Source organism: Mya arenaria, chromosome 11, assembly GCF_026914265.1.
Source record: "Mya arenaria isolate MELC-2E11 chromosome 11, ASM2691426v1".
Lineage (NCBI taxonomy): Eukaryota > Metazoa > Mollusca > Bivalvia > Myida > Myidae > Mya > Mya arenaria.
The window spans coordinates 6456996-6469872 of NC_069132.1; the positions used below are offsets into that span (position 1 = coordinate 6456996).

At 35.4% G+C, this 12877-nt stretch overlaps 1 protein-coding gene across 2 annotated transcripts in view; it reads left to right on the forward strand.

Moving 5' to 3' along the window:
* Positions 1–10666: 10666 nt before the first annotated feature.
* The window catches only part of LOC128209366 (potassium voltage-gated channel subfamily H member 1-like), a 48655-nt gene continuing 46444 nt past the window's right edge, over positions 10667–12877 (forward strand). Inside the window, exons 1-2 of one of the 2 annotated variants that reach the window (XM_052913385.1) lie at positions 10667–10954; positions 12492–12524. In XM_052913385.1, coding sequence (XP_052769345.1) covers positions 10876–10954; positions 12492–12524 — 112 coding nt within the window. In that variant the 5' untranslated portion in view covers positions 10667–10875. The remainder of the gene's footprint in view (positions 10955–12491; positions 12525–12877) is intronic. The other variant, XM_052913386.1, reaches the window with a different exon arrangement.

The following is a 12877-nucleotide window of genomic DNA, read 5'->3' on the forward strand; positions in this document are numbered from 1 at the left end:
ACTCTGCGTTTTTCATCACTACTGACAGTATTGTCTACTTCGCGTTATTTTCATCACTACTGTATTGGCTACTCCGCATTATTTTCATCACTACTGTATGGTATCGCCCGCGTTATTGTCATTACCACTACAGTCGAAACTCGTCATATATATATGTGTTCTAGTCTACTTTATTGTTATCAATACTGCATTGTCTAGTCCGCTTTAAAGATCAAGGAGTGACTACAGTCTTTGGTACATGGTTAAGTTAAACGCACAGAATCTTAATTTGCCCGTGAATCAGCGTGTATTCATATTTTGCATGTTATTAGTTCACTCTGAAGTAACAAATCATATAATTATTTAATAAAACGTTGTTTTATTAATTTGTGTTAACATGTCTATTGTCGTATCAATGTTCAGCTCTTGCTGACACTATACATAACGTTTATTACATACAAATGTTGAACTCGATGGTGAAAGCGAAAGAATTCCGTTTACTTGTACAGACATGTATGATGGACAAACGCTTTTACTGAAATTAAAGCAATGCTGTAAAATCAACTTATTACCGCCAATTTCGCAGCAATTTCGAGGCGATGTTTACACTGCTAAGTCAATGACCTACTGTTGTATTTTGTTGAACTCTTTTTTTATTAATATTGTTTAATATTTTGGTAAATTATTGACCACATTATTTAAAATTCTTGTTTCTGTATGCATTTTATGGTAAACACACATGAATAAATGAACTTCACCATGTTTCCAATGTTTACATACCCGTTTGCCTAACCACCTTGGTTAGACTCCATTAATAATTAACAAAGGCCTGTATGGACAACTCTTCAGTTCTCAAAGCAGAAGTGAAAGAGTGATTGGACCAGGGCAGCCCCCCTCCAATATATGCACATATTGCCCAATGGAATAAGTCAAGTTGTGAACACTTCCACTGGCATTATTTTGATCAGCTGTTATTATAGTCGTGATTTCCTTATTTTATAACTTTTTCCATGGTACATTTTCTCATCATTAACTTTTGTCCAACCAAATCAATTATGATAATGTATAAAACCTCAACACAGTCAGTTAATAGATAGTAACAAAGGCTACCGCGGCTCATTCGAGGCCGTAACGACATGTTGTACATATTATGAAATGTTAGACGTGCTAAACATAGCAATAATTCAGAAGGTTGTTCAAGTTTATTATATTCTCAATGATTATTTCACTCATACCGAGAGCCACCAGTAAAACAGTGAACCCGGTTCCACGCGAGTGTTTCTGTGGATGTAACGTTCGGTAGTTGATATGCGGCAATATTGGCTGGCTCAAGTGAATAAACGATGTGTTTTGATATTGCAGCCATAGCTAACTCTTGAGGACACAGCTGTAATAAAAACACATGGTTTTTGCCCTTGCTCTAAAGGTTCGATAAAATTTCCCATGCTTATTGTTGTCAGGGTGAAGGAAAAATATTTAGAAAAAATATTAAGCAAGCGAATGAATATGTATTTTGGTAGAAATTATTAACAATACATGACGGGCTGCAAGAGTTTCAAAGTCACCATAGCGCCTGTTCTTCAAAACACTTCAGTAATTGGACTGCGAGGGTGTCGAAGTCACCAAAGCACATGTCCTCCAAAACACTTCAGTAATCGGGCTGCGAGAGTGTCAAGTCACCATAGCGCCTGTTCTCCAAACACTTCAGTAATCGGACTGCGAGAGTGTCAAAGTCACTTTAGCGCCTGTTCTCCAAAACACTTCAGTAATCGGACTGCGAGAGTGTCAAAGTCACTATAGCGCCTGTCCTCCAAAACACTTCAGTAATCGGGCTGCGAGAGTGTCAAGTCACCATAGCGCCTGTTCTCCAAACACTTCAGTAATCGGACTGCGAGAGTGTCAAAGTCACTATAGCGCCTGTTCTCCAAAACACTTCAGTAATCGGACTGCGAGAGTGTCAAGTCACTATAGCGCCTGTTCTCCAAAACACTTCAGTAATCGGACTGCGAGAGTGTCAAAGTCACTATAGCGCCTGTTCTCCAAAACACTTCAGTAATCGGACTGCGAGAGTGTCAAAGTCACTATAGCGCCTGTTCTCCAAAACACTTCAGTAATCGGACTGCGAGAGTGTCAAAGTCACCAAAGCACATGTCCTCCAAAACACTTCAGTAATCGGACTGCGAGAGTGTCAAGTCACCAAAGCGCCTGTTCTCCAAAACACTTCAGTAATCGGGCTGCGATAGTTTCATAGTCACCAAAGCGCCTGTTGTCCCAAACTCTTCAGTATTCGGGCTGCGATAATTTCATAGTCACCAAAGCGCCTGTTCTTCAAAACACTTCAGGATTCGGGCTGCGAGAATTGCATTGTCACCAAATCGCCTGTTCTACAAAATACTTCAGTTATCGGACTTCGAGAATTTATAGTCAGAAAAGCGCCTGTTCTCCAAAACATTTCAGGAATCGAACTGCGTGAGTTTCATAGTCACCAAAGCGCCTGTTATTCAAAACACCTCTGGAATCGGACTGCGAAAATTTCATGATCACATAAGCGCCAGATAATCAAATCACTTCAGGAATCGGACTGCGAGAATTTCATAGTCACAAAAGCGCCTGTTTTTCAAAACACTTCAGGAATCGGGCTGTTAGTGTTGCATAGTCACCAAAGCGCCTGCTCTCCAAAACATTTCAGTAATCGGGCTGCTAGTGTTTCATAGTGACCAAAGCGCGTATATGTAATAGTTCATTTTGACGATCTACAGAAAATGGAGCGAGCGAAGCGAGGCCGAGAAAGCTTGCACCATTTGCTGTAGATCGCTTATTTGGTGTTCACTGCGTCGACCCACTAGCTACGCTCTTTGTGTGGTCACGTGGTATTTTGGCGCGAAAGTTAAACCGTCCAGGCGTTAGTTTGATTACATGTGAGTGTCGGGCAATTGTTAATTGTCGCCACTTTGTGAATATGTTATAAAAGTAAGTAAGAATGTTTGTGAAAAATGGAAAAGCACCGAAACATGAACGTTAATAATACTTTTTGTTTAAAATCATCAAAGTGTTTATATCTAAATTATTAGAATTACGTAGGTATCTTTGCACAGTTCAGAGCTGTACTGGGATGTGGGATGGTCTCGTTAATAATTTTATTCATAATGATTAATAAAAGATTGCACATTTTGGTACTGAATATGTCTGATATCTGATGTCTGGTTGTATATATCATTTGCCTGTTAGTTTAGTACCCTCGAGTACACTGTTGTGTTATGACATATAAAATTGTTGTATGTACTGTTTAGATCTTTGTATTTTGTGTGCATCTCACTTGATAATATGATTTATGTAACTTATTCATGGCCAATGGCTCTTGTGCTGCCGATATTTCCAATAAACCTTGAAAACTTGAAATTATAATAAAGAGCATATTAAAGGAAGAAACGTCAATGGGAATTGTAATTGGATATTGTCACATTAATATTTTAATTGTTCACTGAAAATATGTCAGTATGATTTGATAGCTGAATACACATCTATTTTATAATTCAAGTTCATGGCGTAAGCTTTAAATACTTCCTAAAAAAGATACCCTTAGCTTTTTAACAAAATACTCTCAACGAAAATAAGAGTATATCAACGTCAAATCTGCTCTACATGATAATTATGGAACTGCAGTAAACAGGGTAAGTCCGCGTTTTTCATTGGCCCACTAATATGTGCGAACACCAAAATTAATGTTTCTTTGATAAGCAGTGAAACGTTCTCCGCCTTCATATTTTACTACTCTCAACATTTCTTATCTCAAATTAGTTTTTATTTTCGTAATATTAACTGACCATTAACATCAATATTGAATAAATATAAACATGACATTAATGCACAATATAAATACATTGTTGTATCGACGAAAGGGCCCAGTTGCATTCATAGCGTCAACAACTGTATGTCGTCAAAAACTGACGTCCAAATTACACAACACTCTAAAGAAGCTAGAAGCTCATATAGATGTTTGCCTAAGGTTTATTAATAATAACATTTACTGCATGTGAAGGAATTTTTAAACTTTTATCAGGAATTCATTTTTCTCCCATCTCTGATTTGTAGATCCAAACATTTGGCCATGCTGAAAATTCTTTTCTCCCACCTTAGATAAGTAGATCTAAAAAAATGACCATGCTAGAAATTCTTATCTTGCCCACGGGCAGAGATAAAACAAGTACACGTATGGAACTCCTTTTTATTGCCATCACACAATTACCTCCCTTGCTGAAGACCATCGTCTGTAGCATAATGGAAACCTTGTCTTTTGGCAATATTTAGAATCCTAATTAATCATTTTTTGCTTTAAATGGCACCATAAAAATAGTTTTCACGCTCCATTCAAGAAATAATGCTGCACACTTCTCAGAACTACTTCAAGAACGATTTAACTATTTACAGAATCTGAATCACTGCGCGCATTTCCATGAAAACCACGTATTATCACATATCCATTTTCACTACGCATAAAAGAGTTCCAGCGAAAAAATACAATTTTACTTCATTTTGTTTAACTGAGGTGTGAGAAAAAGCATCTACCATAGCCGCTCGTGTAAGAAAGGTTCATCCCAACCCTCGCGCAGGGTATTTTGCGGAAACTCGGTAAACCTCGTTTCCGCAAAAAGCCCTACGCTCGGGTTAAGAAGACTGTCGGCCATAAAAGATACATATAATCTTGCCCACGGGCAAAGATAAAACAAGTACCCGTATAATTATGGAGTTTTTTTATTGTAAGCACACAATTACCTCCCTTATTGAAGACCGTCATCTGTAGCATCATGGAAACCTGGTCTTGTGGCAATATTTAAAATCCAAATTAATTATTTCTCGCTTCAAATGGCACCATAAACAAGTTTTCGCGCTCCATTGAAGAAATAATCCTGCACTCTCCTCAGAACTATTTAATGACCGATTTGAGTATTTACATAATCTTAACTGAGGTGGGAGAAAAAGCATCTACCATACCCGCTCGTGTAAGATAGGTACACCTCGTTTCCGCAAAACACCCTACGCTCGGTATCTTACACTCTCGGCCATTGAAGATACTTATAATCCAGTCACCCCAAGGGTAATCATAAAGTTAAATGACGATAAAAAACCATTCCAATCCAAATAAGATGAGTGTTATGCCTAAAATCCTGCATTAAATTGATATGCGTTAAAAAGTATATGTCCTCTCTTAAAAAATGGACATTAAGCTAAGTAGCTAACTGTGTCTCTTGAAAACAAATCCTTATTTGTTTCCATTTTTTATTATAAGTATGTTAGTCATATATATAGTTTAAATATGGGGTTCTTATACGGATTTTTATTTTGAGAACGTTACTTGGTTTCTTACACGCCGACATTTTTGATATAAAAAATATTCGGAATTCGGTCAACACAATTTGCAGTTCAGCTTGAAATCGCAATATATATATATATATATATATATATATATATATATATATATATATATATATATATATATATATATATATATATATATATATATTACATTGATTAATGGTATTTTTACGAATGCATCTTTTATTGCAACTGTAACACCATGCTTGTTGAATTCACTCGCCTAGGTGTAAAGGTAAGCCATTATTGCTCCCATTGGTCAAATGTTGACCAGACGACCTCATTGAAACGAGTCCAAACGCACCGTCAACACGTGCTTACAATTGTCATTAGCGCCTTACAGCACCGGCGCTATTTCCTACAGGGATAGAATTTCATTAAAGAAACTACGTTTGACATACGCACCCGATATTTATATTCTATAAGTGTTAGTAGGTATATAGTATTACCTATGGTATGTTAATACTTTATACAAATAAAGCACTTCGAATATAGCACAAAAATAAATGTTGACATACTCAGATCAAAAAAGTTCAGTCAGTACTTTTTATCCGGTCCTATTTTTTTTATATCATAACATTTTGATTGTTCATACACAGAATGCCGAAGACCTACTTACGAGATCAAAAATACGTTTGCTGCAACTAATGTTGTTGAATTTTGGCAATGTACGTGCCGAGTTAAATATTAAATAAAAGTTAAGACCGGTTACCTTTAAAATTATGATATTTTTATATATTATGGTCTTTGGGTTTGATCTTAATATTGTGCGTTCTGTATCACAAGTGAACATAAAAGCCCCGTGGAAATGACAGTATTGGCACAAAGATTTGGCAACATGTATTGGTATGGCACCAAGCTGTTTCGAGTAAATCTGATTAGAAATCTTTCTATGAAAACTGAAATGATATTAAACTTAAATGACGACTTGTTCAGAAACCATTTTGTAAATGAACTCGCTAAAATAAACCTTCACTAATAGACATAGGCAACAAATCTCAACTGGTTGCGATATTTCTCTTAACCATCAAATGATTTTGACATTGACATTGAAAAGACAGTAACGTATGTTAACATGAAGAACACTGTGAAATAGATACATGCTCTGCTGTTGTACTTTTAAGTTTTACACTAGCACAAATTGTCATGAGACTCTTATAGCAAACTAATGTAACGGTCCGCTGTAGGCGGATGTGCGTTCATAGTATAACATTCCGTTATAGACGGAAGTACGTCCATAGTACGTATGTTTACTTGATTGGTAATACGCCAATTAGCAAAGCCTGGGCTTCGTGTGGATTGGGAGTTGACCGTTTTTAAAGACCAGTGGACCCATTCATGGTCTAGCGCGCTTTTCTCCGAATGTGTGTGCAGTTGGCTCAGCCATCGACAATCGACATTCGAATTTATTTAGTAAAAGCTGTAATGTCGAGCTGGACGGAATTCTAGCTCGACATTTGATATGATATAAGGAATTTTAAATGTCGAGCTGGGATTATGTCCAGCTCGACTTTGCAGCTCGACAGTGAAGATTTCCTATATTATATCGAATGTCGAGCTAGGATTCCATCTAGCTCGACTTTGCAGCTCGACAGTGAAATCTCCATATATATTATCGAGTGTCGAGCTAGAATTCGTTCAGCTCGACATTCCAGCTCGACATTGAAAATTCTCTATATTATATCAAATGTCGAGCTTGAATTCTGTCCAGCTCGACATTGCAGCTTGACATTGAATATTTGCTATATAATATCGAATGTTGAGCTAGTATTCCGTCCAGCTCGACATTGCAGCTTGACATTGAATATTTGCTATATAATATCGAATGTTGAGCTAGTATTCCGTCCAGCTCGACATTCCAGCTCGACATTGAATATTTGCTATATAATATCGAATGTTGAGCTAGTATTCCGTCCAGCTCGACATTGCAGCTCGACATTGTAGTTGTACAATATAATTTCGAATGTCGATTGTCGATTGCCTATGGTTGAGTCAACTTCACACACATTTTCTCCGAAGTGATTTGATGGCCTTGTAAACGTCGAACGTTACACTATCGACGACAATTTTGCACGTTTTGGTACGGAACCTTTGCTTTTTTAAACAATCTAAAATCTGTACTTTTACTATTTTGATACAATATTATATTAAATAAAGGGACATATTATTTACAATTTTGCTACAATTATTTGTCCATACGTATTTTACCAGCTCAAAGTCACCTTCAACGAGAAAAACTCCTAAATCCTCTACAAGAGGAAACAGACTCATGCTGTTCTAATGGGTAACATGGTATAACCACAGCAGTCAAGTTACCTTCCGAAGCACAGTCAGACGCTGTTGTGACCAGCGTGAGCGCCAGGGTCAATAGGGAGATAGTTGAATGTTTAGAGTTGTGCTAAAAAGAAATAAAAAAATCCACGCGAATAACGTCCTTCGAATTATCTATACTTATGATATTAAAAAAATAACATCGTTCAACGAAATTTCGAAATGCCTACATCTTAAATTGGGTTTTATTAAAGCCAGAAACAGTCAGTAATTCCAAAAAAACCATGCGAAAACTGCTTTATGGTTGTGATTATATTCCGTCTGCCTATGTTACAATCAATTCTCATAGACAATGTTTAATCAATGTTTATTCATTTTCGTCGGAAACTGTATAATTTGTCAGGTCTGCTGACATAAATCATAAATTATTAAACACCCAAGGTTTGGCAAGCTACTTATCACGTGTTGATAATTACATCAAACCAATTATTTATGAATATATTATACATACTGCCCTGGTGTACATATATTTGTTACAATTATACAATATAAGTTATATTATCAAGAGTGATAATATTACACTACGCCTTGTATACAAATGTACATGCAGGCACTATCCGACTGTATCATGTGGTAACATAAAAGTAAGAGTATAAAAACTAGAATAATTGTTTGTTTTAAGCTAGAATGGTAGAGATCTCTTGATAGCCCAAATCTGATTTTTGTAATGACATTTGAATATGAACACTACTTACTCGTAGATATATTCCGTAAACGCTTAAGCCTATTTGTGTAGACTAAACGACTCTCTGTCTATCCTTCGGTAAGGATCTTAACTGGAATGAACAAAGACATTGTATTATTGGTATCGAAATATATACAAACTATGAGGAAATACAAAAAAGCCGCCCTATAAGTCTGCATCGGTCATCGATAACTAACATACTTCCCTATATGGCCTTCGCGTTTGGCTCCCTTACATTTTTTTTATTGTGTTTAACTTGACCAACGCCTTGTGTTTAACTTGACCAACGCCTTGTGTTTAACTTGACCAACGCCTTGTGTTTAACTTGACCAACGCCTTGTGATAACGTGGTTAATACTACACTCTATGATTTCGCCGGTCACCATTTTGAATGCGAAAATTGAATTCACGTGCGAACGTTCCACAGCCGAATCGGCCCGGGCCACCAAACTGATTATCGCGGAGTCATGCAAATAATCGCGGAAATCCTTTATACTATATATATAGTAAAGTATGTATTAAAGAGGTTAAAACATGGCAAAGTCGGGCCGTTGCGTGATCATAGACCCGTGTGTCTCATAACGCACCGGCTTTGCCTTGTTTCAAACTCTTTAATTCCAATATTCCAAGTATTCCAATGAAGAAATATTATGTATATGTTGTAACTCAGGAGATATTGCAGACGAATTCCATTTTATATTTTTTCAATTGTTGACCTTACTGGAAGGAAACACATTAACGCTATTTTTTATTCGTTCGTCTGTTTTTAAGCACATAGAGTGGTTAAATACAAAAAGGACATGGCCTTATAACACTATGATCTTTATTTGTCAAAAAAGAATTGTGTTTCCGACGAACAACTTTGAATGTTTACTTGAAATTATGGAGTTCTTTTATTCTCGACTGCTTTGATCATGTCCATATATCTGTATTTTATTACACATTTTTTAATACCTGTTCAGAAGTCCTAATATATTTTATCTTCTTTTCTGTTCTGTTACTTTGAGAGCCCTGCTTATCAACGTCTTGAGTGACAACATGTGTTCTTCTGTGTTTAAGAAAACATAAAACAAGATAACGTTATAAGACCAATGTCACAACCTTAAAAGAGGACATTAAAGTATTTGTTTCTTTTGACATTGTATTTAATGTACAAATTTGAGTAACTTTAATAATTCAAAATAGCTTGAATTCATTTGTTTTAAATTGATCCGCCACGTTAGGAATCCTCACGAGTGTTACTGTTTTAACTTTTAATGAATGAATTTGCCTAGATATTCAAACTACGTGTTGAGAAGCACTCATAAAAGAATGATATGTAAACGCGGCATGAACGCACACATTAGCAAACCACAATTAGAATAACAAACAGCAGAGGGAGCGGTCGAAGATCCCTCGGTAAACAAACGAAAGTAGAAGTTTCAACCGGTTGTGTCTAGACAATTTGACTATTTTCTGCTTCCCGCTTCTGAGTGTTCACCGATGCTAGGCTGTGTGCATCCCTTTGTAACTAATAGTTAAGTTTTTTTGTACGGAAAGCAAAATTCACGCTCGAATAATCTAAGTTTTGTAGAGACAAACATTTATCTGAAGCTTGTGTTTTCCACTCCAAACTCAAGCGTAAAAAAACGTTGTCATCAAAATGCAAACTAGGTGTGTTTATTTTATATCTAAAAAAACAATTATAAAAACAACAACAAAAATTAAATAATCATTCAGTTTATCATTAGGTAATACAATCGTCAGGTACTGGAACTGTATTCAGTTAGGTTCGATATCTTTCAATTGTTAATTGTGAATGAGTTTTGCAGTCTATGAAAATGCCAAAATCATATGAAAAACAGACATAAATGTTAAAATGCAGTTTCCAATTTAACCTCTTCATAAAAGCACAATGCTTTAAATAATGCTGGTGCATTTTCATATTATGCTATCAATACATTCAGGTTTTTAGTATCTTATTCAAAGATCATCACATTAACAACTAAATGAAAACAATAATCTATAAATAAAACATGTCATCTACAGCAAGAAAACAACAAAGAAGCTTCTATTGGTTTTTAGAAATAGAAACCTAATCTGGTGTGACAGCGCGTTACCTTGACGACAAAAGGCGCAACGCTCGCGGGAATAGCACTGCAATGTACCTGGTTCAGCATTACCTGCCGTGCGCATGCGCGGTTGACGCTGGGAAAATTGATAGAATTACCAATAGAGGATCGATTACATAGTCGCGTATCCGGAATTCTGCTCTCTGATAGTCGTAACGTTTATGTGACTGAGAATGGTGTGTGACAATGGAAAAATGTTAGGAAATTATAGGTGCCTGTTTATAGAAAGACTAGAAAAATGGATTGCTTTGGAAATCATAGCTATGTAAACGATAAAGGATAGTCAATTTTGTTTAATTACATATTGATTTGAAATGGAGAAGAAAGTGTTACTTCATTGTTTAAGTTAAATAAAAGTTTAAAGGGATATAAAATTCTTCACAACAAACCGTCAAGATGCCGGGTGCCAAGCGAGGACTTGTAGCACCTCAGAACACCTTTTTAGAAAACATAATCCGCAGATTCAGTGGCCAACGTATGTACAAAACAATTCAAAAAAAATTATCAAAAAGTTTTATAAATAAAAACCGCTGCAGTTGCTTGATAATTGACTTCATGTTAATTTTTTATCATATTTTGTATATTCACTCTTTCTTCCTATTTTTGGTAAAGGTTTCTTTTAACGAACAAGGGCACACATATGATTCGGTATCCTTAACTGATCGTGCTATCAAAAAAAGCGTGAACACACTTTCACTTTTATTTTTCTTTGGTTTGTTTGTATTTAGTGTAAAAAGAAGTAAATTGAAATGATAACATTGTCATCAAAAACATTAAATGTAAAACCAAAAGGAAATATGAATATCCAAGTAAAAACCGAATAGTTCATATGCAACTACTTTTGTAATATTGTTACTTCTAGTTAATATTGTATTGTTCAACCATTTTAATTACAATTGCCTAGAAATAAATAATTGCGAAATGCATCCATTCCAGCACAATTGTCTTTGTTTTTTTGTTTGTTTTGCTTTTTTAAATATGTGTTTTGAATTCAGGTTAAGCACAAATTATTTAAGAATGTATCCCTTTCCGAGTCAAAACAGGTCTTCTATTATACGAACCCATTCTTTTGTTGTTTTTAGATTTCTGATGTGATCATAGCCAAATGTAAACAAGAAACATTTTTACCCTAGTATTCCTAGTATTAGTACACAGATATTTAAAGTATTATTACAGATTAATACCAATAACAGACGTATATGAACAAATATCAAAATTATATTTAATTCATTCATTCTATTATATACAATCATTACAACACAATGACTGTTTTATCAATGAGAATTGTTCATATATTGTTTTCGTATTAACTCAAAAGTAGGACCATATTACATTTAATGTTTCACTTTGATATCAGACCAAAGTAAGCCATTTTTGATTTTGGCAAAATCTGTTTGATATGTAGAAAAAGTAAATTCAGTCAAAGACCGTATGCTTTTGACAGTCTAAAAATGTGGTTCGAATGTATTCGTCCATTTGAACAAATTAAGCTCAAAGTATTGCCAAAAACTGGTATTCGACGAATGAGCCGCATTTTCACAAATACACATAGGTCAAATCTCAATTTCAACTCAATATAAACATAAAGTCAAAAGTTATTGAAAATCCTATATGTTTGTATCATTTTCAAAAGCGCATGATCTCATTGAATATTTTAATTTAAAACTTTTTTTCAAGATTCCAAAGAACAGGTTTTCTCCAGCAAAAACTGAAACTGAGTACAGCTCGCTTGTTTTGAGCAGTTACTCAAGAACATGTTTTGCTCCAGAACTATTTTTCTTTGAAATATTGACAAACGTTTTGTATCAACACATTCTGTTAGAAAATACGCTTTTAAAAAGAAACGCATACCGTATTTTGATTCATACCATGCTCTTATGTGGTTTAAAAAATCTTGAGACTGAGATTGAGATTTGACTTAAGTTAGTTTGTGATATTTGGGCCAGATTATATTTCTTTATCCCAGTTCGGTTTTGAACAAGCAGTGTTTCTTTTTTCATGTGTTACATTAGAAGACTCCTCACCGTCCTCACAGAAACGTTCAGGTAGATTGTCACGTGTGCACCGCCTCTGTGTTGTCCCACTTCCCTTGTAGGAATGCTGCATGGCTGGCTGCATGTATACCAACATGTCCAATGGCGTATCAGCAGTCTCTTCTTCTGAGAAGATTGTTTTGTTGTACAAATAGTTCCATATAACATTGAGAACCCAGTATAGTGTTTTGAATCTTAGAGAACCGGTCTGGTCTTAGATCGCGGTTATATCTTTTGACACTACAGCATGCGTATATTATGTACGCACTGGCACCGGATTTTCAAACTCAAACCTTTTTTTAAAAAATAAAAAAGCTTATAATTCCTCACTAAAAACTATAATACCGAATATGTGAAAAAATATT